Here is a 25,617-nt window from a genome sequence, read left to right on the forward strand (position 1 = left end):
ACAGCACAGCTCCAACTTGCTTCTTAGTTACACTGGTGTAATCTCTTTGACACCATCAGGCTTGCTCTGGTGTAAAGGCCTGATATGCCATCACTTGAAACCAGTGATAAAACTCTCATTAACATCAAGCAGGAACAAGACCCAAATGAGAGGAATATTTGGCCCAAACTTTTTAATTTATAAAAATAGGTCAATGTAAACGATGGTGCTATTGCTGAAAGAATAGTGTAAACAACAATTAAAGAGTACACTCCAAGCCTACTATACACCAAGGCTGCTCCATTTCATCCATTGGTGCAAGAATGGTTAAAAAGCCTCACATTGATTAGAAAGGTGATGCAGCAATTTGCTAAATATGCTGCAGTTAAATGCTTACGCTCTTTCAGCACACATTCTCCCCGTGTGCAATTTGAGGCTTCTGTATTACCAAGTAGAAGTAAATTCTGGAAATCCAGACAAGTTCCCCAGCTTCAAATCGGGAACAGCACAATTCACCCAAAATGATCCCAAATTGTTCAGAAATGGAACCAGACTGCTTCCCCCTTTCAGGAACAATCTCAAAACAATCATGACCTAAAAATGAAGTGCACAAGCTCTTTTGACTGGCCTCCACCTAAAATTTAGATTGACACAGCTACATCACTCAGGGGCATGAAAAAATAACACCTCTGGGCACCATAGTTAAGCAAACCTAATACTCGATGCAGATGCAGCTAGGTCAAAAATAGAGTTCTTCTGTCAACCTAGCTGCTGCTGCTTGGTTACATGGATTTACCTACATTGATGGACAAACCTCTTCTGTCAATGCAGGTAGCTGTAGCACCCATAGTGTAGATATGCCCTGAGATTGGTGAAGTGAATCAGTTTAATTTACTTGTTAAACTACTTCATTCTGAGCAAGAGGGACTGCATTGCACTGGCATCTGCAGAAAAAATAGAGAAACTGAATCTTCCTACTAATCTTCCAAAAGGAAGATGAAACGATTTTTGTATCCTATAACAATGCTCCTGAGCTTATACTTTTAGTCAATCCAATAAGATGAAGAATGCTATGATGAATGCCTTATTTCATGCCAGCACAGAGTTTCTTTTTGAATTCTCACTGACGAAATTTGACTATGTTTTAGTGAAGGCCAGATAATTTATTTTCCTGACAATAACCTTGAAAACTAAATCCCTATTTTAAAAGTGGAACGATTGAAGGTGGATTTGTTGTCTGCTGCAGAATTGTTTCACAGAGAGCATGCAAACAAAGACTTAAGCTAAAACATTTGCTTTATGAGGAGTCTGTTCTCCTTATATGTGTACATAACTTCTCTTAAAGTCAATAGCAGCTATATTCTTTGAATCTACCAGCAAGTGACAGTTAAAGAAATCATGCCAGAGATCAGTTTAAGTAATAAGGGTCTATCTTACAATAAAGTTCATTTACTAAAAAAAAATAATAATTTTGGAATGGGATTTTGTAATTGATCTAATCCTTCTGAAACAGGATTTTAACAACAAAGTTAGTCTTCTGTTCGTCTGACACAATATTTACCCTTGCAGTTAAAGCTTGCCTATACAGTACTAATTTTTGGTACACTCCAGATCTTAGCCATTGGGAATATTATACTATTCTTGAGGGCAAAATAAGTCAGTCAGTCCCATGCAGCCTTGATCCCTAATTAAAGAACACCACTATGTTTTTAAACAAAGTTGATTACTAAATGATGGTTACACTCCTAGTGCTGAACTGAGGTGTAATTGTTTAAACTGAGTTAATAAGCAAATTTAATGAAAATCCCATTGTTAGGCAGCTTGGCAAATGAAAGCTGATACTACCCAAGGGCTCTTTGGTGGCTCATGTAAAATAAGTCAAATTGACAGATATCCACAATGTAAAACCATCATTATAGTTAAATCCGATTGGTAATCCTTTTGGAAGTGTTAGCGGAAAGGCCTGGCATGGAAACATTCATAGACCAGTGTGAGCAGGGGAGCATGCACTCTGCCTGTCTGTTCTGTATGGGGCCCGGTCCTGCACTCTGAAGTCAATGGCGAACTTCTGTTCATTTCATTGAGACAGTATTAGACCCTCTCTGTTTCTAGAGCCATCAATTCTGCGTTAGTCAGAAGCACTACATTCTAAAACAAGAACCAGAAAAAAATAAAACTCCTGGTGAAACAGGAAATTTAGTCCTACCTATGGAATTTTCGTACAGAAAATAAGCTCCTGTTTTTTTCCTTACCAGGTGATATTTAATAAAAAAAAAAGTTTTATCCTTTGCTGAATATTCTCTGTCTGAGATTAAAAGTCACGGTTAAGAGCAGAATAACGTGGTCTAGTAGGAGAAGAGTGGCCAATTTGGCAAATATGATACTTATCACTAATATATTGATCTGGCTAAGAGTACATGTGAAGGAAATCTGTGGCTTTCAGGAAAGACTATTTTTAGAAAAATGTTGACCGTACTTTTTCAATATTACTTTTTTCTGATTCAGTGACGTCCTCCACTAGCATTGCAAGACTGGCTGTTCATTAAGAGGTTTTAATTTTGCAGCTGAAGAATATCCATACCCACAGCACAAGACATGGATACTTCTAGTGGGCAAATTGCTTTTAGCAGCAATTATACAACTTCAGATGTTTCTCTAAAGTATCCAAATGACTTTAAAACATGGTCATATTATATTGATAGAATTGTTGAAGTGCATTAGTGAAATATCGAGGATAGCATGTAATGAAAGAAGTCCTTTTACATTTAGCTAAGGAATAAATATGTACTATCCGCTCCAAAAATAAATGCATAGCTCTTATATTTGAAACATAATTGAAGCTGGACCTTTAATCACAAGCAAAAATGTCTGCATACAATGTGCAAACAAATGTATGATATTAGGCAAATATTCCAGCTTTTTTATGTTTATTATGTTCTGATGAGTCAAAATCTTGTAAGATCCATGTTTTGCAATAATTTCAGTTCCTTCTGTCAGTAAAAGACATTCTCTTAATAATATATGTAATATACAAGAAATGAATAGGATTTAAATACGACACCAGCACAGGGGGTAAACCCAAGCTGGTGCAAATCAGGTCAATTTTATTTGAACTACAATAAAATCTGTCTGCTAAAATGATATGTTTCTCAAGAATGCAGGATTTATAAGAAAAAATGTGATGGTTCTGGGGCTAATAAAATCCAAAACAAATACAGAAAGTCACAATGTATATAAAACTGAACACAGAGAAAGATTTCAATTCCAAAAATATTCCTGGATAAACATCATGGTACATAAGAAGCAGACACTCTACTGTTTTAGAAAGACAAATAAAATATTCACATGATTTCACCAGCATACAAGCCATAAACCTTTAATATGTCCTGTTTATTGTCATTAATACATGGAATGGGCCAAACACTGCAGTTTTACAAGTAATCTCTGCAGTGAAATAGAAATGAAAATAAAGCTAACTGGTCACGTCTTAGATCTTTACGCTTGACCTCACATGAATATTCATTTCAGTCCATTAGCTTTAAGCCTATTGTACTGTATCATTTTGAGGCACGTGTGCTCTAATTTATTCTATACAGTGATAAGAGCCAAAGCCAGTATTTCCACATTGGTTTAGTACAGAGGTATTGTTTCATATACATATATATGAATTGCCATGTATTGCCATGATATTACTTAATGCTGACTTTATCTGTAATTAGGTTAGAAAATCTCACACATCTGTGCTTTGGAAGCCTCTGTCAACCCAACAAATTCAATCACATGGACGCCTGTGTCCTCCAGCTATCAGACAATTGATTTTTGCAGGATTCTGTTCATATTTAGCTTAAGGGACATGCGATATGTTCATTCGTCAGTCAGTTTGGCTGTACTTCATTGGGAGGGGCGCTTTTAAAAAAATACATTCCCCACTATTCAAATATTTTAGACAAAAATAAATACAAGAAACACAATTAGACCTATCGGCATAGAGAACTGTAGAATATGACATAAATAAAATTACTAATGTTTGGATAAATATACATATTGATTTAAGTAGGAGATTTGCCTGAATAAGGCCTGCAGAGTTGGGGCTACCAAATGCATACAGACATATGTATAATTGCATATACATATACATGTTTGTTTTTTTCATTTCTGTATATTGTCCATATTTAGCATCTCTGAATCACTAAATTGCTTAGAATTGCAAGACTGTCTTCGCTATACATTTTGTTATAATTTTGATCAGGGTATGAGTCATTCTTTCCATAAGTGGCAGCAAATATAAAGGAACCACTTTTTCATCAGTTAAAATAATGCAAACTAAACATAACATATGGGGAAGATGGTGGAAAGAGAGCTAAAGGAGCAACTGTGAACAGTTTAAATGAAGAGGAAGTTAGAGAATATACTTTTTGTACCTAAAATATTGGTCTCTTATATGCAGAATTAGTTCAGTCATAGATACAAGTTTTAAATGTATGCCAATCAGAGTTATTATTAAACCCAGTATTGTTCTACCTAATACTGCAGCAATAGTTTTGGGCTCAAAGTTTAATAACAGCCATTAAAATCATTTGAAAGGACTGAGGTGAAGGCAGATTCACAGACAACTGGTTTTAGTTATAATTATTAAATTTAAAGTACAAATGCTTAGAAAAACCTAAACCAAAACCAAAAACTAAAACAAAAAATATTTCAAAATCCACTCCATCAATTCTAAGTCAATAATAAGTGAGCAGCCCCTGCAAAAGGTCATATGCAATGCACTATTCCTCAGTGAAACACACTTGGGTGGATCTAATATCATTCTATCTACTTTTAAAAGCACTTTTTAAAACTCCTTCCTCCTTTACTTAATTTGGAGTTGATTTTAGCATTGTTTAATACCTTGCTTAATACAGAATTCACACTAAGGGGGGGCCATAAATCTTTTCTGTATATATGCACTGGTGCCATTTTGCCAACATAGAAGCTTTTTTGTTAAATGAGGTGACGTGGTCATCTGAAACTTGGAGTAGCAAAGAATTATATACATACATTTAACAGGCAGGCCATATGTTCTAAAATGTGAAATGTGCAGTGTACACAATATACATATATTAAAAGTATGAAAGAGATGGATGTGAGAACCCAGATAACTAAAGAAATATTGTATGCATTTTAAAGGCACACTGAACAGGAAAACCTTCTCCAATCTGTTTCTATTTTAAATTCTCGGTAAGCAATGTTGCTCAGTGCTGTTAGTTCCTGGGGCAATTCATTCTTGGGAAACCACAGAGAAAAAAACATGGAATTTGAATCCTAAAATATGTATACAGAAGGAGCAGCGATTTTAGTGGTGTTAACCTCTGTACCACTAAATCATTTTGCTTTACACTGTAAAATGAATACCTCTTATGAAGTCTGACAGAAAAACAAATTCTTCCTGGCTCTCAGACATTAAGCAGCATTAAGCAGGTATTCTACCCAGTGTTGAAGGAACCAGAGGTGCTGTAAACTTAGAAGTTTAGCTATACTTTATTATTTTTAAAAAAATATATGTAACTCATTTGGCAAGAGTATCTCTTTTTAATGAGAAAGTGTGCACAGACTGGAGGAGGGGAGTAATAGTTCCGGTTGGGGTGGTTTGTGAAATCAAGTAGATCGGATACTAACTTGATCTGGCACCAATGTGTGGCTGCATGGAGACATACCCACAGGATGTATGCATTAGGAGATAATAAGAGACATTTACAACCCAGAATATAAGAGCAGGGCAGGCTCAAGTGACATCACTAGATGAACTGCAGCGTCAACCTCCTCAAATATATTATCCTGCACACCATTGCTTCACTGTCCCCTTTTAGCCATTAGAAGAGCACTTGTGATCACAAATATTATGGTGTCTTTTCAAACGCAGGCAAGACACACCATGCCTAACTGCATCAGAGACATTCATAATTCACAATTTTTCTTTACAACCACAAAATCCATCTCCATAGAAACCAGAAAGCAAGAAACTACAGTAATAACACTAAAGTAAATGTCACATTCAGTTAAGTCAGCACAAAGGAGGAGAGGGGATGTTGCTAAGGTTAGAAACTGAGGAGGATTCCCCCCCCCCCTTTTCTAACAGAGCAGCTGACTTGAAATAGATTGTTTTATACAAGGTAATTATGTGGTCTAGTCTTAATTTCACTGCAATTTACTCATAACTTGACCAGATCAATGGCACATTTACTTACAGGCATTTGTTACAGCGAAGCTGTTAGCTGTTTCAATGTTGTCTACGTGAGGAACCAAATTAAAAGGTGCTTCAGAGGCGTTGGGGCTGGTATTATGAAGAAAAATTGCTAATCGAAAAGCAGTATATTCCTGATCTGTGTTTCTGATGAAGAGACCACCTACAAAAGCAGCAAAGGAAGCAACAGTCAATTATTTACAAGCCAATCACTATACTATGAAACCGGCCAACTACCTCTCCCAAAGCTACTCAGTAATACTGGTCCTAGCACGTCTAGGGATACATGAACTAATCATATCCATAATCACAGCCACTACCTTAAATCACTGTCCTAAAGCGATCTTAACCTCCCAGCGGCATCCAGGCTCTATTGCTGCTTCCGCGGTTCCTAGCCTTTCACATTTAAATACCCAGATTTCTCATGATTGCAGCGACCTTTGAAATCATTTAGCCTCCATCTCCAGGATACTGAACGCGTTGCTAAAGCAGCTACTCAGCATCCTCCTGCGCCTTAAGTGGCGGGCAGATTAAGGAGAGCGAAGCTTCTTCGATTAGAACCAAGGAGGCTCTATGGTGAGCAGGCAGGTAATGAATGAACTTTGCTCCTCTGCAGCCCAGGTGCGGGCAGAGAGCAGCAGCAGCTCGGGCTTATTAGCAGCATCTTTCGGAGTGCACGAGAAACGATGCAGTGATGGAGCTGAGCTGGAAGGAATTCAAATAACTGCGCCCCGTCAGAAAAGAAGGGAAGGGGAAATGTGCGAGAGGGCGAGCGAGTGGGGACGGGCGGGGAGGGAGACAAAGGAGCTGGGGGGGCGGGGGAGACACAATCCAAAATCCTAAACTTTCAAACTATGGAAAGGGAAAGGAAAAGCCAGCAGCCTCTCGCTCCCCGTGGCAAATAAGCTCATGCACTGGCCAGTGCACGGGAAACGGGCTTTCAAACAACTCGCCATCCCTCCAGAAAGCAGAAGAAACAGGGGTCTCAATTAAAGAGAGCGCGCGGGGGGGGTGGGGGTCTTCACAACTTATTCTAATACCGCTCATCCCCCTCCCTAAGGATCACGGAGTTTACATATTTTTTTCTACAGAAAACCAACCCCTCTCCATACAAACTCACCTCCCAGCGCGCACACACACACACACACGCTTTCCTCTGGGGGGGGGGGTGTTAAAAGAGGGGGTAGAGGGAGAAATCTTGCAGCTTCATTCAGCCCCTGGTTTCTAACTCACTTTGGAAATGATTGGAACACTTGACACATGCACCCAGCCCAATGCAGCGCTTACCTATTTGCACACTGCTAGGGAAAGCTCCCATTGCTAGTCCGCAAAAGCCAGAAAACAAGAAGACAAGCTGTCTGCAAATAATCCTCATCTTCTCTTTTGCCTCTCTGTATCTCCTGATCTCTCTCTTTCTCTCTCTCTCTCTCTCTCGCTAGATGCTGCTCAGAGAGGCATTGAGGACGAGGTGGCTACAAACAAAATCAAGAATAAAAATGAATTCAAAGGGGAGGGGGAGAAAAGAGAAGAGATTTTTTTCCTCCTTCCTTTTTTCTTTCTTTTAATTTTTTTAATGGTTTTTTTTAGCAATCCATCCTGCTGAGCTGGATTTTTCCCGCAGTCTCCATAGCCCTGGGAGAGGTTTCTGTCCGGCTGCAAATGTTGCACATGCAAAAGATGGTGGAGAGTTTGGTGGTGGTGAGAGCGTCTAGTGGCTGCACTGAGAGATGAGACATGCGCTATCTCCCCCCTTCTCCCCCCTCTCATAAACACAAGCAGAGAGAGAGAGAGGCGCGCGCGCACACACACACGGCTTCCTCGGTCTCTCTCCAGTGCACCCCACTCTCGAAACGCCTTTCGAGCCACAGATAAATAAAGCAACCACAGGAGCAGAGGCTCCAGAGGACAGCAAGTGGGATGCGCCTTCTCTCTCCCACCAGCATATACGCACCCGGCTAGAGCAGGAGCAGCAGCAGCAATGAAGTTTGTCTCCAGGAGAAAAACAGAGCCCTTCTTTTGCAGCCAAGTCCTGTTCTCAGGCAAAGCCCTAACAGCAAACGTGGGACTTTAGATACTGCAGCAGAAGAAAAAAAAAACACTGAGCAAATTCTGCTGGAGAGGGAAGTAACTGGCGAGGGGGCGAAAGGAGAGGGGATGAGAGATGAGGGGGGAGAGAAGGCTTAGGGGGTAACCAAGGTCACTGCTGCTTTATTGCTATCAGTAGCGCTTTCCTACACTCTCCTGCCCTGTGGAATATAAAGAGTTTAGGGGGACAAGAGGAGGAACTTACTCTGAGAAAGAGGGAAAGAGAAGGATGCTGATCTCATTAATAATAATTGATATTTAATGAATTCAAGATCATAAAATCATAGAAATGTAGGTCCGGAAGAGACCTGGATAGGTCATTTAGTCCAGTCCCCTGTGCTCTGGCAGGACCAAGTAAACCTAGATCATCCCTGACAGGTGTTTGTCCAACCTGTTCTTAAAAACCTCCAATAATGGAGATTCCACAAACTCCCTTGGAAGCCTGTTCCTGACCTTAATTACCCTTATACTTAGAATGTTTTTCCTAATATCTAACCTAAAACTCCCTTGCTGCAACATAAGCCTATGACTTCTTGTCCTATGTTCAGTGGATATGGAAACAATTGATCACATCCTTTTTATAACAGCAGTTAACATATTTGAAGAAAGTGATCAGATCTCCCCTCAATCTTCTTTTTTTTTTTAAGGCTAAACATGTCCAGTTTTTTTTTAATCTTTCTTCAGAGGTCAGGTTTTCTAAACCTTTAACCATTGTTGCTGCTTTTCTTTAGACTCTTTCCTATTTGTTTACATCTGTCCTAAAGTGTGTCACCCTGAATTGTACTCCACCTGAGGTGTCACCAGTGCCAGAGACAATTACCTTCCGTGTCTGACATATGACAATTCTGTTAATACAACCCAGAATAATAACAACCTTTTTTGAAACTGTATCACATGGCTGACTCATATTCATTTTGTGATCCACTATAACCCCCATGTCCTTTTCAGCAGTACTACCACTTGGCAAATTATTCCCTAGTTTATGATTGTGCATTTGATTTTTCCTTCCCACTTGTCTTTATTGAATTTCATCTTGCTGAATTCAGATTAACTCTTCAGTTTGTCAAGGTTATTTTCAATTCTAGTCTGTCCTCCAAAGTGTTTGCAACCCCTCCCAGGTGTCATTTGCAATTTTTAAAGTAATTTATATTCTCCACTCCATTATCCAAGTCATTAATTAAAATATTGAACATTACCTGACCCATGACTGACCCCTACAGGACCTCACTAAATACACCCTCCCAGTTTGACAGTGAACCATTGGTAACTACTCTTTGAATATGGTCTTTCAACCAGTTGTGCACCCAGCTTACAGTAAATTCATCTAGACCTCATTTCCCCAGTTCGTTTATGAGAATGGCACGTGGGACTTCATCAAAAGCCTTACTAAAAGTCAAGAATGTTCATGTCTACTGCTTCCCCATAGGTGCATAACCTTTTCAAAGGAGGAAATGGGGTTGATTTGGCAGGATTTGTTCTGACTATTTCTTATAATCCTATTATCCTCCACATGCTTACAAATTGATTACTTAATAATTTCTTCCAGCATCTTTCCAGGTATCAAAGTTAGGCTGACAGGGTATATAATTCCCTGGGTCTTCTTTGTTTAGAGATAGGTACTATGTTTGCCTTTCTCCAGTCTTCTGGAAATTCACCTGTCTTCCAGGAGTTCATAAAGATAATTGCTAATTGGTCCAAGATTTCTTTAGCGAATTCCTTAAGTACCCAAGGATTAATTTCAGCAGGCCCTGGTGACTTGAATACATTGTATTGAGTAAAAGTCACCATTAATATTTTTTGTGAAGAGTGAAGCAAAAAAGCCATTAAGCACCTCAGCTTTCTTGATCTCATCAGTTATTAGCTCTGCTTTCCCGCTATGTAGACAAGCTACACTTTCCTTCATATTTCTCTTGCTCTTAATGTATTTAAAGAACCTTTACCTATGCCTTATGTCCCTTGCTAGGTGAAACTCACTTGACGACTTAGCCTTTTTGATTTTGTTTGTACATACTTATTCTTTTGTACCTCTCCTTAGCAATTTTTTCATGTTTCCACTTTTTGTAGGATTCCTTTTTGATTTTCAGGTCATTACAGAGCTTCTGATGGAGACATATTGGCCTCTTACTATTCTTCCTATCTCTCCTTCACATTGGGATAATTTTCAGTTTAATATTGTCTCCTTGAGAAACTGCCAGCTCTCCTGAACTCCTTTTGCTCTTGGATTTTCTTCCCAGGGAACCTTACCTGCCAGTTTTCTGGGTTTGTTAAAGTCCACTGTCCTTATTCTGCTTGTTTCCCAGGGTTTTGCTGAACTCAAAGCTCTTGCTAACTTTACTCTTTGTAAGACAGTGCCAGGAAATAAATCAATGGGGACACAACCATCAACCTGATAGATAGATGATACAAGCAGACACACAAAAGTGCTTTCACTCAACGCTTCTACTTTATTTAGTCTCCAGCACTTACACACGTCCACAACAGTTTAGTAGAGCACCCCAAATTACCCCCAGATTCATGTTTACTCAGGGTCTTGAGGAGGTCTTGACTGGAGAACTGTAGACATCCAGTGGCCAGCCTTCCATCTGCAGGGGAACATGAGAGGTGTCCAAGTGTTCACAGACCTCAGATTTCTTCCTCTTTTTATACCCAATTTGTTAGCATTACATAGCTTGTTCCATTAAAAAAAAAACACAATAAAACCTGCAGAGCAGAAGCTAAGTTAAGTGTGGTGCTTTCCAGCCTGTAGTTTTCCAGCCAGTAGTGTGGAATTTTCCATCAGTTAACCAGCAGTGTTTCACATAGCAATAGTTAACTACTGCCAGACTTTCCATCTTGCACAACCAAATGCTTTGGCAAAAAGCTCAAGACAGGTGTTCATAAGGTCATGTTTACTCCTCGTGATCACTCATTTCCCTCTCCCCTCCTGGTCTGGTAGTTGTGCTAAGGCTGCCACAAAGGCCTTACAGCTGCTTTCAGCAATACGCATACCAATTTATATTTCAGCTGTGGGCAGTGGTTTAGGCATGTTACTGGGTTACATGTTGCTCTCACTCTTTCCTTTCCTTAGAGTAATGACATTTATTATTTCATCATCCCTTTCACCCAAATTGCCTTCCATCTTCAGATTCACTAGCATTTCCTCCCTGTTGTTCAGAATCAAGCCTAAAATGGCTGTCACCCTGGTTACTTACTCCACATTGAAACACAAAGTTGTCCCCGTACATTCCAAGAACTTACTTGAAATTTTGTGTTTTGCCATATTACTTTTTCAACAAATGTCTGGGTAGTTAAAGTCCTCCATTACTACCAGATCCTCCTTCTCAATCTCCTCGACCTCCCCTTCTGCCATCCACAACCTCAACATCTTCATCCTGTCTCTGAACCACCAGTCTGAACAACCAGATAGTCTGAACCAACTCCAAGGAAGCTTATTGGTTCAATGTTCATGTGTTCTGCTGGTTGATATAGGCCTAGTTTGGCTGTCACCACTTACACTGTACGTGGTTTTGAGTTGAGATATATGAGTGTGGTTTGGTGTTGGAGGGTGGCTGCAAGTTCTTTTCTCTGTGAGCCCTACGGTAATGGGTGATCTATGCTATTAGCAATTCATAATTTGGTAGAGTCCTACAGGAATCACAGAATTGAAATTCTCCTTGTGTGCAGAAAATGGTGTGTTATATTTGTGATTTAAATTAAGGCTGCCCCCTTCAACATGGTTGGTTGCCTCCCCGCCCCCACAACATAATGATATATGGTGCACCCAGGGAACCAAGCAGGAAGGTGAGTGGAGATGTGTAGGAAACAAAGGGGTGGGGATCTGGGATGGGAGGAGGGTAAAGAAAGTTTTTGGTGTAGGGACAGAATGAAATCTGGGCTGTGTAAGCAGCCTGAGGCAAATGGGTAGCTCACAAGGAACCCTTAATGCACTCTGAGCCTAGAGACACTCTGGTCCTGGAGAGCAGCTCTAGGACATCTCTTGAAATGCCAGTGCTTTGACAGACAGTGGCCTTCTCTCTACTCCTGGCACCAACCACAGTCCTCCTCTTATCCTTGCCCCCTCTACATCTCCACTAATCCCTGTTCTCAAGGGATGATGGTCGTGTGGGAATTAGCAGGCTAACAAGGGATCTTTTGCTGGTGGTAAAAAAAACAGGTAAAGAAGTGGGAGGAGGAAGGGCATTGTCAGGGATTATTGAGAGAGATGGGTCAGTGGTTATAATGTACACAAGGGGTTTGATTGAAAACATGGGGAGACTGAAGCTGTGCAAAGGAACATTGCCTCACTTCTAAGGAGTCCACACCTCAAGAGCCCCCACATCACTACTGCTTCAGCTTCCTGGCCCTGTATATTGGATAAACCTAGTTAGTAACACCAAAAGAGCCAGTGTCTCCATGCTGAGGCATTTGAGCATGAAAGACTCTCCCCATAGCACTGCCCTCTTGGCCTGCCATGCGAAGTAATATTGTGCCAGATCTGGAGACTAAATTCAGTTACTGAAGTGTGAAAAAGATAGAAGTTAGTCAGACTTCATGTACAAATTTCAGTGCAGCCTTCACAATGTAGCTGCTAAACAGTAAGAAGATATGTGGATTGCTTTATCCATAACATCTGTCCTTGCTTACCCCTTCCCTTCATGATGTATGTTATACTTCAAACATCCGACAATTAGATTCTTTAAACAGTAAGATCTTTGGGGCAAGTATCTATCTTCTGTGAAGTGCTTTAAGCCTTGTGGGCAATATCAAATAAATAAAAATAATGTGTCTAGGACTCTAATACTGTGCCCTTCCCCGTGGTCTCTAAGCACTGTGGCAAAATGATATCAGCCATTCTGGGAAGGTTACCAATATACCTGAGGTCTCTTTCTCCCTCCTTCCAACAGGTGGATGAATTTTCAGGAACTTTACTTTGACTGTACTTTATTTCTAGTCTTATCCTTAACTTATTTGTCTTTTACCATATGCAAGAGCAGAATGGGTAATTATTTTAATGATATTTCTTATTAGTATTATGTTATCACTGAGGCAAATATGTATGATATACCGTACCTTCTGCCCTCAATGTGGTCAAAATTTTTGATCATCCTTGGCTCCCATTTTCTAACCATGAATTGTCCATTGACGTCTTCATTAACCCTAAGGGATGCAGGTGACTTGGAAGTTGTTAAGACTCTCTTGACCTGCCCATTGAGGAAGCTGAAAACCAGAGCTTAAGCCTCCTCTAATTTACACTGGCATAAAAATTGAGACAATTTCCATTTAAGTCAATGGAATTATACTGGTATAAAACTCAGAGAGAGCAGAATCAGGCCCCATGATGTTAAACTTGATCTGATCTTCAGCAGAGCAGTTACTAGAGCACTAACGGGAGTGATGTAATACTTTTGACCCATATTTGTGGGCTGTTGCACTAATGCACCAGCTACAGTTTCTTTAATATTTGTGGATTCATCCCCAAGTACAGTGCATTGCAATAATCAGTGCTAGGTGTCACAAATGCATGGATTGGTATTGCCAGGTTTGACAGAATGGGACAATTTCCTCACTGCTTGAGGGTTGAAAAAATTTAGAAAGACTCATTAGGTTAGGAGCACCCTAATCCAGTGACCTGCTCCTAGCCTTATCTATGCTAGGAAATTTTGCTAATATTGGTTCAGCTCTACTAGTAGTAGTAAGATTGAGAGCTCTAGTGTTAGCCAATCACCAGCTGCTGTCAGCTTTCTATGTTTTTGACAAAGTGTTTAAAATGGTGTTTAAAATGTCAGCAACAGCCTGACTATAATAGGACTTCTGATGTTGCTAGGGAAGACAAGGACTCACAGTCCTTCCCCCAAACACCTGTGTGAGGGAGAAAGAGAATGTGACATACAGGGTCACCATCCAGACTAATAAATTGCTATGTCACCCCTGCCCTGCAATCTTGGGTGCCCTTTACAGTGCCTAGCTCTTGCAGCCTCCAACCTGGACTGCCCACAAACAGCTTCCAGCATGTAGGTCACTCCTGGCTATGTCTGTGTGTGCTGCATCCAGTCATCCACACATTGGCTCTTAACAGCCTGAGTTATCCTGCATTGTGTCCCTAACACACTCCCAGTCCCGGTTCTTCCCCCAGAAATGTATCTTCTGTACTGGCTAATCCTCTCCTGAACAGTAGAAATATATTAAGTCCATTATTTCTTTAAAGGAATAATATGCCAGTTTATTATTGTAAATAGTTATCTAGACACTTTAACTTAAACACACTGGATTAGATAAAACAATAAAACAAGTTTATTAGCTACAAAGAGATAGATTTTAAGTGAGTACAAGTAATGAGACATACAAGTCAGAAATGGTTACAAGAAAAAGAGGATAAAATGCTTACTGGTGCCTTACAAACAATGCTAGATTCAAAGCAAAGGTTTCTCACCACATGCTTTCTTACTGACCAAACTCTTCAGGTCAGGACCGAGACAAATGGCTACTTCCTTTTTCTTTTCAAGTACAGAGAATGTGATGGGCAAGGAGAGGAGAGAGCAGGGTACCAATCCCTTATTTTTATAGTCATTTTTCCCTTTTGAGAAGCATTTCCAGCTGGGAGCAAGGTGATAGGCAGTCTGTAGAAGGAAACTCCATGCTATTTCTTTGCTAGAGATGTTAATTTTTGCCTTCCCCCTTTTCTGCTAAAGAATGGCCACTTGGCAGGTAATGGTCCATCAGATTTGTTTACACCTAGCTCATACTTTAGTTTACCCTTTGTCAGGGGTGAAAGTAAGGCATTACAGGCCAGTAAGGTGTACCGGTAAATAGTGGCCACTCGTACCGGCCCATATCGCTGATGGGAGGGGGCAAAAGAAGTAGCTGGCCCTGGGCTGTGATTTAAAAGGGCCTGAGGCTCCAGCCGCTGCTGCCACAGCTGGAGCCCCAGGCCCTGTAAATCGCCTCTGGAGCCCCGGGTGGGCCAGGCAGTGCAGATGGGCTGGCTGGGGGATGCTGACCCTCAACCCCGCCCCTTCTGCCCAAGGCCACGCCCCTTCCAGGGGGCCAGAGCTGGCCCCATATCAGTAAGAGCTCAATTTTACTTTCACCCCTGCCCTTTGTCTTTGAGTAACTGGTGTGGCCACTCTCCAAACTTATATGGAAAACATACTTTTAGTCATGATCTCAGCTTATAACTTCACATATAACGTTGCTACATGCAGTTTGCCATGATATTATTCATCAACAAATTATGAATTTTAAATGATACCTCACAAGACATACCTTGTATAAATATTTTTACAACTCTGTGCAGGATGTGAACATGGGGTATATTCTGTCACAGAGAATGAACCCTTTTGTTAACTAGGAACAAGGTAATGCTTTTGTACCTTGTCACAAAGGCTTTGATAAGAGCTATGCAATGAGACTGAAATCAGTATGCACTGTGAATGGGAGAAAAAAACACCTCAAGACCCAGGAGCAGAAGATTGGATTGAGAGATCAGAATTTTTAATTTTGTTTATTTTGGCTGAAAATGGCCCTTTTTAATGAAAATGTGTGAAAAAAATTGATTCTTTAGAATTTTTCCAATGAAAAACCATTTTTGGAGGGTTTATAGATTTCATTAAAATATTTTTATTCAATATTGCAGTCTACAGTTTTGGTTCTAACACAGGGGCTGTGGCCAGCTGTCCCAATTAGACCTAGCTGGAAAGCCGAATTTTGCATGAAAATTTCCTAATGTTTTGATGAAAAACAAACCAACTGCCCCCAAAATTCTCCCTTTTTGTGCTGACCCATTTCTCCCTTTTTACAGACAAAAATTGTTACCTCTTTTTTAATCCTAGATTATTTTCTGGCTCATACAACATTATCATCAGTATTGTTAACTGACTTTTAGCTTCAGAATCTTCATTGCTGGGCATGATAAATAAGACAAAAAGAAACCAACTTAAATTTCAGAACCTGGGTGGAGATTGCTGGTCTGGGAAGCAGGAAAACCATCTTCCTAACGAACATGAGGCTCATTTGTCAGGAAATTCACTGAAGCACAATGACCATGAAACCGCAAAATGCTGTTTTTACAAAATCATATTCTAGCAGCGTGTAAGAGCACATCAATATCTTCTAAATAGCTTATAGAAATTTAGTTTTAGTGTTGCTTATTGCTAATAATGTGTAATATACTTTTGTGTAGCTGAATTCTCTTGTTTAATTTGTCCTCTCCTATTCCCAATTAGTCCTTACCGGCATGTGAGGAAATAAAAATATGCAGCCACCATTCCATCACTACATTCTCCTATCATCAGTGGGTGTATTATTTATGTTAAAATATTTCTCAGTTAATTATGCTAACTACCAATATAGTGCTTTTCTTAAAATAACACATGGAAACTTTATCTTCTGTTATTCTACCTAATTAAAGTTAACTTGATATAATTCCTTCTTAATTATGTATTTTAAATTCAGCAAACTCCTTTCTTATTTTTACACTTACTTTCTACGAGTTTTAAGCTTCTCTGTGCATCTCATCCCTGGTCAACTGCCATTAACTACCACATTTTAAATAATCCAGGCTCCTGATTAGATCATTGCTCTGTCAATCAGGTATTCCCATATGGTAAGGCCTTAGAGGGCCAGAAACAGCTTTCCCAGGAGATCAATAAGCCCACTGGTGCCCCTAGATATTATAACTTTGCAAGAGATTGATACAAAATTTATATTCTTAAAAATACTTTTATTAATATTATTTCTCTGGTTCTAATCATTCTGAGAAGCTGTATAATTGGAATACATTATATCCCCTCCACTGATAAAGATGTATATGTCCTATTTTATCACTGGATGAATGTATGCAGAAGATCAGGCCATAATGATTCCTTCTAGCCTTAAAATATATTAAATATTAGAATGTCTGAAGCAATTGATTTTCAGCTGTGTGTTTAGTAAACAATTCATATTCTATGGAGCTCAGGGATATTCATGGAAAGTGTATGCTCAGGACATCATTTTAAAATCTGCTCCAATTTGTGTAATGCAACCATAAATAGATCTGCTTGTGCAAATAATTATCTGAAAATGGCTTGGGCCAGATTCCCCCATCTCCACCACACTGGCTAGCACTTTAATCCATGAGTTGTCTCACTGATAGTGTAACAGCTTGTGGCAAAAGATACCACCCAATGTAAGGATGAAAGAATCTGTCCCTCTGTGACTTAAAGCATTATTTTTAAATTCCCAGCATATACTATAGTCAAACATGTCTAAAGACTGCTAAAGGCCAGATGTGTTCCTTCAAGATAATTGAAAAGTGCTGGGGGAAAGCTTGCAAGTATGATCAAAATCCAATTATACTTTCATTCAAAATATGCTTCCTCAGGAGTCAAGACCTCATCAATATTGTAGATTTACTTGTGTTCTCGGTTTTAAACAACAGAGGCCTGTTTTGTGCAGGTAGGCAGAGCTCTTATAAAGGTATCATTAAAGGTTATTACAATTCTTTGCAAGTACTGCACTTTCTACTCCATGAAACATTTCCCTCTTATTGCATTATCTTGTAAGGTAAGGAACTAAAGCAACACTTTAATAATGTATGACTGTGTAGCATTCTAGGAAGAATCCTGTGTTGCAGGGAGAGCACATCATAGCGCCCCCAGGTCAGTAAAAGCTGAATGAATTATTTCTTTGGAGACTTTCTACTAACATATTCATGCAGCACATGCACCTGGTGCACAGACCATGTGTGAACTTTACTGAGCACTGTTCGTATTCAAATCAGGTAAACTTCAAGCCATACACTCTCATGAATACAACAGTAATTACTGTGCTGTAAGGACACTATTGCAGTGACATTATGATTTGTCAGCAGGATACCAGTGGCTACTGTCATGGAAAATTTACATTTGCATCTTTGTTAAATAGTCTGTTTACTAGTTTCTTAATGACCTGCAACAAACAATGATTTAAACGATTCTATGAAGTTTAACATGGCAGGCTATGTTTATGTGTTTTCACAGGTTAATGCTACTAAGGTATATTCTGCAGTAGTTGTCATGGAGTATGCAACGTAATTGTCAGTGTGTCAACATACAGTTTTGTCTGAGGAGAGTGTCACAATACTGTAATTTAAAATGTAATCAACAAATATTAAAAGGGACCAGGAACATTGAAAATATTACCTGAACAATTTCCTTGTAGCTCAGATTGTATTAGTAAGGATTTCTTAATTACTGTAGTATGTGCAGTAGCTACTACAGCAATTAAGGTTGAAAAGCACTTTTTATTATCCTCTTTTTTAATTGCTTATAACTTTCTGAAATTTTTTTTATTGGATTAAAATGTTACAAGGTTAGTCAGTAACCAGATCTGAATATTTCTGGAAAGTTTCAGCAAAAACTATTCACCTACTTAAACAATATTTATGGAATTTGGTAATACAGTAAATATTTCTCTAGTGTTCTTGACTTAAGGTCCAGTGATTCCTAAAGGAAAACAGACATTAATGCATAGTAACCAGTAAAAGGAAAACACTCTCAGAAAGGCCTTGATGGAGTATGTTATATGTAAATTCTCCCCACCCTCAAAAAAAATTTAACAATTAACTTGATTAGCTTGAGAAAAGTTTGTAGATATCTACCCCGAAAGACAACCCAAAACAATCATTTGAGAAGGATTAGTCTTAAATGATAGGACCTTATTACAGTCAAGACAACTCTTCTGCTTAGCATTTTTACCTCCTTTAGTGATATTGAATATAATAGCTGCTACAATCTTAAGAATTTTCAGATTTAGGGAGATTTTTCTGGAGGTGTATTAAATTTCATTTAATATCTTGATACTCATCAAGTATAACCATACAATAAATATCAAAACAATCCAACTAGATGAAAGTTTTGATACCTCACTCTGGGACAGTTCTTCAGATTTGTCACCTAAAAAGAATGACTGTTATGTGGGAATCTCCCTCTCATCCTCTGTACTGAAGGCCAATGCAAAGAATTTATTTAGCTTCTCTGCAATGCCTTGTCTTCCTTGAGTGCTACTTTAGCAACTCAATCATTCAGTGGCCCCACTGATTGTTTGGAAGGCTTCCTGCTTCTGGGACACTTCACAAAAACTAACAGCAATTTTTTAAAAATTTTACTAGTTGCTTTGCCTGTCTCATTATACTTTAACAGTTGACTTGCAACTTGACACTTTCTATTTTCCTCAGTAGGATTTCACTTCCAGTTTTTATAGGATTTTTTTTTAAATTTCTAACCATCTCTTTTACTCTGTTGTTTAGCCATGATGGCAGTTTTGGTCCTTTTTTTTAAAAAAAAATGGCATATGCATGTGTTTTTAAAAAGCTTCCATGCAGCGCACAGGCATTTCACTGTGGTGACTGTTCCTTTAGATTTCCATTTAACTAACCTTCTCATTTTTGTGTTGTTCAACTTTTTGAAGAAATGTTACTGTGGTGGGTATATTTGATATTTCTCCCCCTAGAAGGATATTCAATTTAATTGCATTATGGTTGCTACATACCAGTTGGATAAACTGACGTGTATAGTATGTTCAAATTTTCTATTCGCTCTTCTGTTCTACATCAATAGTAAAGTTAATTGGAAAGTATTTCTGCACAAAACAGTTGACTTTGTGGTGAAAAAAATCAAAAACTGAAATTTGTCTGAAAACAGAAAAGAATTGATTCTGAAATGTAGATTCACAACCTCACAGGAGTTGTAGTTGAAACGCTTCATGTGCCCATTTCTCTTCTACGAGCTGTGTTCTCCACCTGGACTACATTGCCCATGATTCACCATGCCCAGGGACTCCCCAGCCCCTCAGCAAGAGGGAAGACCATGGTGCATCACAGAAGATGTAGTCTGGCTAAGGAGACTAGCTGAAACAACTATTGGGGTCCTAAAGCATCCAAACTATGGGCTTGATTCAGGAATTACTGGTTGAAGTTCTGGATCTGTGTTATGTAGGAGGTCAGACTAAATGATCAAAGTGATCCCTTCTGGCATTAAAATCTAAGAATCTATTCACCATATTGTATATGAAACAGGATGGATAAAAATCAATGTATCTTTAGGTGCCTAAATACCTTGGAAAATCTGGCCCATGGGGAACAAAAACAATCCATCAATTCACAAACTTTAATTAATACTTTTTGTTTAATAGATCAGTTACTTTTGTAAGAAAGGTCTGAATGAAATCTCCCTTGACAGCTAATGATGAGTTGGTGGGGGGAAAGGTTTCAGGACCAGACTGTATTTACTTGACCACACCCACCCTGCCTAGGTATCCAGAGCTGTGTTACCAAAGTGATCAATTTTGCCTTGTGTTAGGTTTGGTCAATAAACACTATTATTGAATGCAGGGGTACTGAAATGTTGTTATCCTTTTTGTATGAGTAAAGGGCAGCAGAACGGTCACTGTACTGATTGAGGGGGTCACCCTCAACTGAACTGAACTTGCTAAGCAGGGGGTTCAGATGTCAGAGCCCAGTGGACTGAGAGATAGAGGATGAGGGTGTGTATTTCTGCCTGGTCATGTGGGATTTAACTAAGAGTTATAGGCATCATCTGAACTCTGGGTCTCTGCTGACTAAGGACACCATCTGGAAGTGGGGTGCAGTGGAGGGAGAGGGGAATGGCATGTTAAAGGGAAATTTGTTTGTTGGACTTTTACACCAGTAGTGAGAAATGGAGGCAAAGGACACTGCCCAATGTTCTCTGGAGCAGGAGTTTTGATCATGGCCAGATATATTTGAATCATGGTTGTGGTTTCCCAGATAAATGCCAGGTTTCTTTCCTCTTTTTTATTAAAAGTTTTCTCTGCTATATATGGACTCAGTGCTTGTGAGTGGGGAAGTTTGCCTTTTAGAGGATCCCAGGACCAGTGTTTAATTTATCCAGATTACTGGGAGGGGACTTGAGCTGGTTCTGTGTTATATTGTTAAGAGGGACCCCTTGGATATTGAAACTGGCCCTTGTTGCTGCTGACTCCACCTGCCAGAAGGGTTATGCTTTTAAATGCAAAATATGTTTTGATAAACTTTCTCTTATGTATCTAGTACATTGAGACAGTTTTATTTAACTAAAAGCAATTTAAAAAATGTTTTTGTGCATTTTTAATTGAATTCCAATTTCCAGCAAATGCAGCTTGACAGAGATGACAAGTAAAATATATATAATATATATATATAATATAAAATATATATATATATATAATTGTTTAAACAAACATGTATGAATCTAGTTGTCCTCCTGGTTCGCAAAAAGAAGTACTCCATTTTATATGAAGACTAAATTTAGTTACAAATCAGCATGTGCTAATGGTTACCAACTATGAGAATGAACTCTTGTTTAGGAAAATAACTAAAAAGTACAAATGAAAAACAAGATTAAGATCTGTGATTTAAATTAAGGTTTCCTGCTTGATGATTTAAATAATGATTACAATTGGTGATTTAAATCAATCTACCCTGGTTTTACAAGGATGTGATAGGTAACTTCATGAATCTGGAAGAGTGAATAAATAATTGGTTCTCAAATTTACAGAGGATATTCTGTTAGAAGGAGCTGCAACTACTACTGAAGACAGAAATAATAAAAAGTTACTTAAGAAATTGACCATTTAAAAAGAACTCAATCATGCTGAGGAGCTCATAGGTTGAAAACAACCAAATGAGATTCATTTTGGACGAAGACAAGGTAGTTCATCATGGGAAAAATAATTCAAAATACAAAATATTTTGGGAGAACCTGGGAAATCAGTTATGCAAAGAAGAGTGATAACGGACAGCAGAGTAGACATGCTTTTGCAATATAACATAGCATCAAAAAAGGCCCTTGCACTTCTGTGTGGCAAACACTTTGTAGATGCATCACATTATGAAGCAAGGAGACAGATAACCATCGTAAGCAACTCTAATGTGATTGCATCTATATTATCATATTTAGTTCTTAGTGTTTAGTTGAGACTTACAAAAATAGATGAAATAGTTAAACATATATAACTCAGCTGAAGTAGTTCTATGTTGGGACACGCCAACAGCCTGCAAAGATTTGGAGGCTATTATCTCTAAGGAGGCAGAGAATTATTTAGGATGATAAAAGAGTCTATAAGTATGAGCAATAGCATGAAATTAAGAACGGGAAAATGTAGAGTGACTGTCAGGAAAAACATCCTGAGAGTCACATCTATTAACCAGTGTGGTAATCACTTAAAGGAATTGATGTGACCATTATTTGGCATATTTAAAACAAGAGTAGACAAAAACATTAGAAAATGTACACTAGGGAACAACCCATATTATCAGGGAGATGGACTATATTACTCAACAGATCTTTTACTTTCTAGAATCTATAATTCCACAGATTTCATGCAAACTACACATTAGTGGAGATATATATTTTATAACAATATTATATGTACATGTTTTTTCCTGGGGGACCAATTTTCAAATTAGCGTGCTTAAGAATAGATTCTTACACACATATTTAAGTGCTTGTATACCTGATTTGGGAGCCTAATAAAAAAGTGTATGATTAGAGATTGAATTTCTAAGATGAAGAGCATCTGCAGTCTCCAGTGAAGTCAATAGAAACTGCCAATATCAATTCTTTTGAAATTTGCCTAAATGTGTTTTTGGAAGTTGGCTAAATGTCTTCTTATAAAAAAAAATTTCAAAAATAATTAATTATGAATTCAAAAGAATCTTTTCTTGTACCATTTCACTGCTCAGGCAGAGAAAAAAATATCTATACACACATGGAGTAACTTGTTATCAGTATTTGGGGGAAAACAGTACATTTTAGTGTTACTTTTAGAAAATCTGGACATAGCAGCCTGCTACGATTTCTTGTCTTGTTGACTTGTTTCTGCAAAGAATTCAGCAAAAGCAGAACCACCATAGATTAGATGATTTTGTTTTTTCAGACTCCTAAATTCAGGAGCAGAGAAGTAAAACAAGGGGAAAAATGTCTTTGTTGTTGTTTTCACTGGGTTTTATTGAACTGCCTTTGGAAGAGAGCAGCATCTTGCCAGGGAAGCAAGCATCATACATGCAGAATGCCTGTTGCATGCAAATAAAGCCTATCTATATATCTATGTGAAACAGGTGCAAATGAAGGAACAAAAATATTATGCTAATTTTGAATCTGAAATAGTCACATTGTAAAATAAAAAATAAAAGTCTTGCAATACACCATTGCTCCGGGCTCCGGCGGGGATTTAAAGGGCTCGGGGCTTCCCGCAGTGGCTGGAGCTCTGGTGGTGATTTAAAGGGCCCAGAGCTCTGGCCACTGTGGGGAGCCCCACGCCCTTTAAATATCCACCTCCCAGGGCTCTGGCAGCCGGGCTCGGGTGGGGATTTAAAGGGCCCACTGTGGGCAGCCCCAGGCCCTTTAAAGCGCCACCAGATCTCCGGCAGCGGGGCTCAAGTGGCATCTTAAAGTGCCTGGGGCTCCCCACAGCGGCTGGAGCCCTGGCCTTTTAAATAACCTTTGGAAAAGCCGGTCCAGTTTGGGACAGCATACCAGCTCTTGCCGGTACTCCGTACTGGACCATACTGGCTTACTTTCACCTCTGCCCACAGTGTCGATGTTAGTTAGATTAATTACTTGGATCCCATGAAAAGAGATGTTTTAGGGAAAAAACAGAGTAGGATCTGAATGTATTAGTATTTTCTTAAAACCTGCTTCTACCACAATGCCCATAAAAAATGATACTAGCATTAATGTGTGTGTGTACACCATATCTTTGAGTAAGGGCTTAATGCAGATCACCAAAATCAATCCTTTCCACTCTCTTCCCATTGATTTCAGTGGAACTGGAATTGAACACTAAACATGTAGGCCCAAACTCTCTTCTGCATAATTCCACAGATGACAATCTTATTACTGTAACTCCTGCCAACCCAGTAATTTATTCCCCATATTATTGTTTTATAGCTTCATGCCTGAAATTGGGCCCTGATCCTGCAAAGACTTAGGCCCATGCTTAGCTTTGTTCACTGTAAATAGGTTCCATTGAAGTTAATAAGACTACTTGGTGCATAAAGTAAAGCATGTGTGTAAGTCTTTGTAGAATTGGGACCTTAGTATATGAACCCTTGGGGACAGGCACCATGTTTAATATACTGCTACAATAATTTATCTGCAAAAGCTTATAGTGGAGCTTGGTCTCACATTTCTAAATATAATCTTTGGATATTAAGCACTGTCAAATATGTGCACGTGACTCACATTAACACTAACTGATGGATTGTTTTGATGCACTGAGACTTTTGTATTCATTTTGAATCAGGGAAAAAATCCCAAAAGCAACTCGTGTAAGCATTGACCATTTGGAAAGCTCCAAGCACATCTATATCTTTTTTTATCTCAAGCTATTATTGTTGTTACTATTACTTGTAATAGTTAGTCAACTCAAGCTCGTTTCTTTATCTTTCTTTTGTCTCACCACAAACATAGACTGTGAGCTTTCTAAGGCAGGGACTGCATTTGATTCACTCCCCTATTCAGTGCCTAGCACAATGGAACCCTGGTTCTTGCTGGGGTCTGCTAGACACCAATGTAATATTGATAATCAGAGACAGCAGAAAACTTTCAAAATTTTGAATTTCTATTAAATTTTTCATCAAAACTTCCAAGTTTGATGAAGAAAACAAATCAACATTTCTGACAAATGTTAACAAATATGTTGTCTTGGTTTTGAGCTCTTATAGAATTAAATAAAAACTCTTAAATTAAAATCTCTCAAAGAAATGACATCCTGGTTTTCAACTACCACTAATAATAATAATAATAATAATAAATAGATAATTTAGCCATATGAAGGCGCTTTGTATATGAACAATTTTTTCTGTTTATGGTCATTTAGTTACTATTGTTTTTTCTCAAATATTTCCAGAGCTACTGAGGAGAACTTCTCCTATATTAACAGTACAGCGGTGCAGCTTTGGATTAATGTAATATGGATGCAGAATGAAATTCACACCTCTTCAAATCATTTTCACTTGTTTGTATGATATACATCACTGGAGCCCTGGGCCCTTTAATTTGCCCCTGAGCCCTGGGGCTCCCAGCTGCCTGTGCAGCTGGTAGCTCTGGGGAAATGTAAAGGCCCTGGGGCTCCCAGTCAGAGCCCCAGGGCCTTTAAATCTTGAAAGGCCATGCCTCTTCCGGTTGAGGCTCTGCCCCGCTCAGGATTTCGGCGTACTGGTAAGTCATTTAAGTTATTTTCACCCCCTGACTGTGGGTCATACACTGCCATCAATCCAGAATCACATCTTACACGAACATAAGTGGAATTTCTGCCTCAAAGGCTTTGTTGATCTGTAAGAATTGCAGAAAATCAAGGGTCTTGAAATGTAG

At 38.9% G+C, this 25,617-nt stretch overlaps 1 protein-coding gene across 5 annotated transcripts in view; it reads right to left on the bottom strand.

The window, feature by feature from the left end:
- Window positions 1-7,966, bottom strand: part of GRIA4 (glutamate ionotropic receptor AMPA type subunit 4) — a 310,980-nt gene extending 303,014 nt beyond the window's left edge. For 2 of the 5 annotated variants that reach the window (XM_050927824.1, XM_050927831.1), the window contains exons 1-2: window positions 7,490-7,965; window positions 6,207-6,365 (exon numbers count right to left, since the gene is read on the bottom strand). In XM_050927824.1, the coding sequence (XP_050783781.1) occupies window positions 6,207-6,365; window positions 7,490-7,577 (247 nt within the window). In that variant the 5' untranslated portion in view covers window positions 7,578-7,965. Of the gene's footprint in view, window positions 1-6,206; window positions 6,366-7,489 lie in introns of all 5 variants that reach the window. The other 3 variants (XM_050927838.1, XM_050927846.1, XM_050927856.1) reach the window with 2 other exon arrangements.
- Between the last annotated feature and the right edge of the window lie 17,651 nt (window positions 7,967-25,617).

Source organism: Gopherus flavomarginatus, chromosome 1 (assembly GCF_025201925.1).
Source record: "Gopherus flavomarginatus isolate rGopFla2 chromosome 1, rGopFla2.mat.asm, whole genome shotgun sequence".
In the NCBI taxonomy this organism is placed as follows: Eukaryota; Metazoa; Chordata; order Testudines; family Testudinidae; genus Gopherus; species Gopherus flavomarginatus.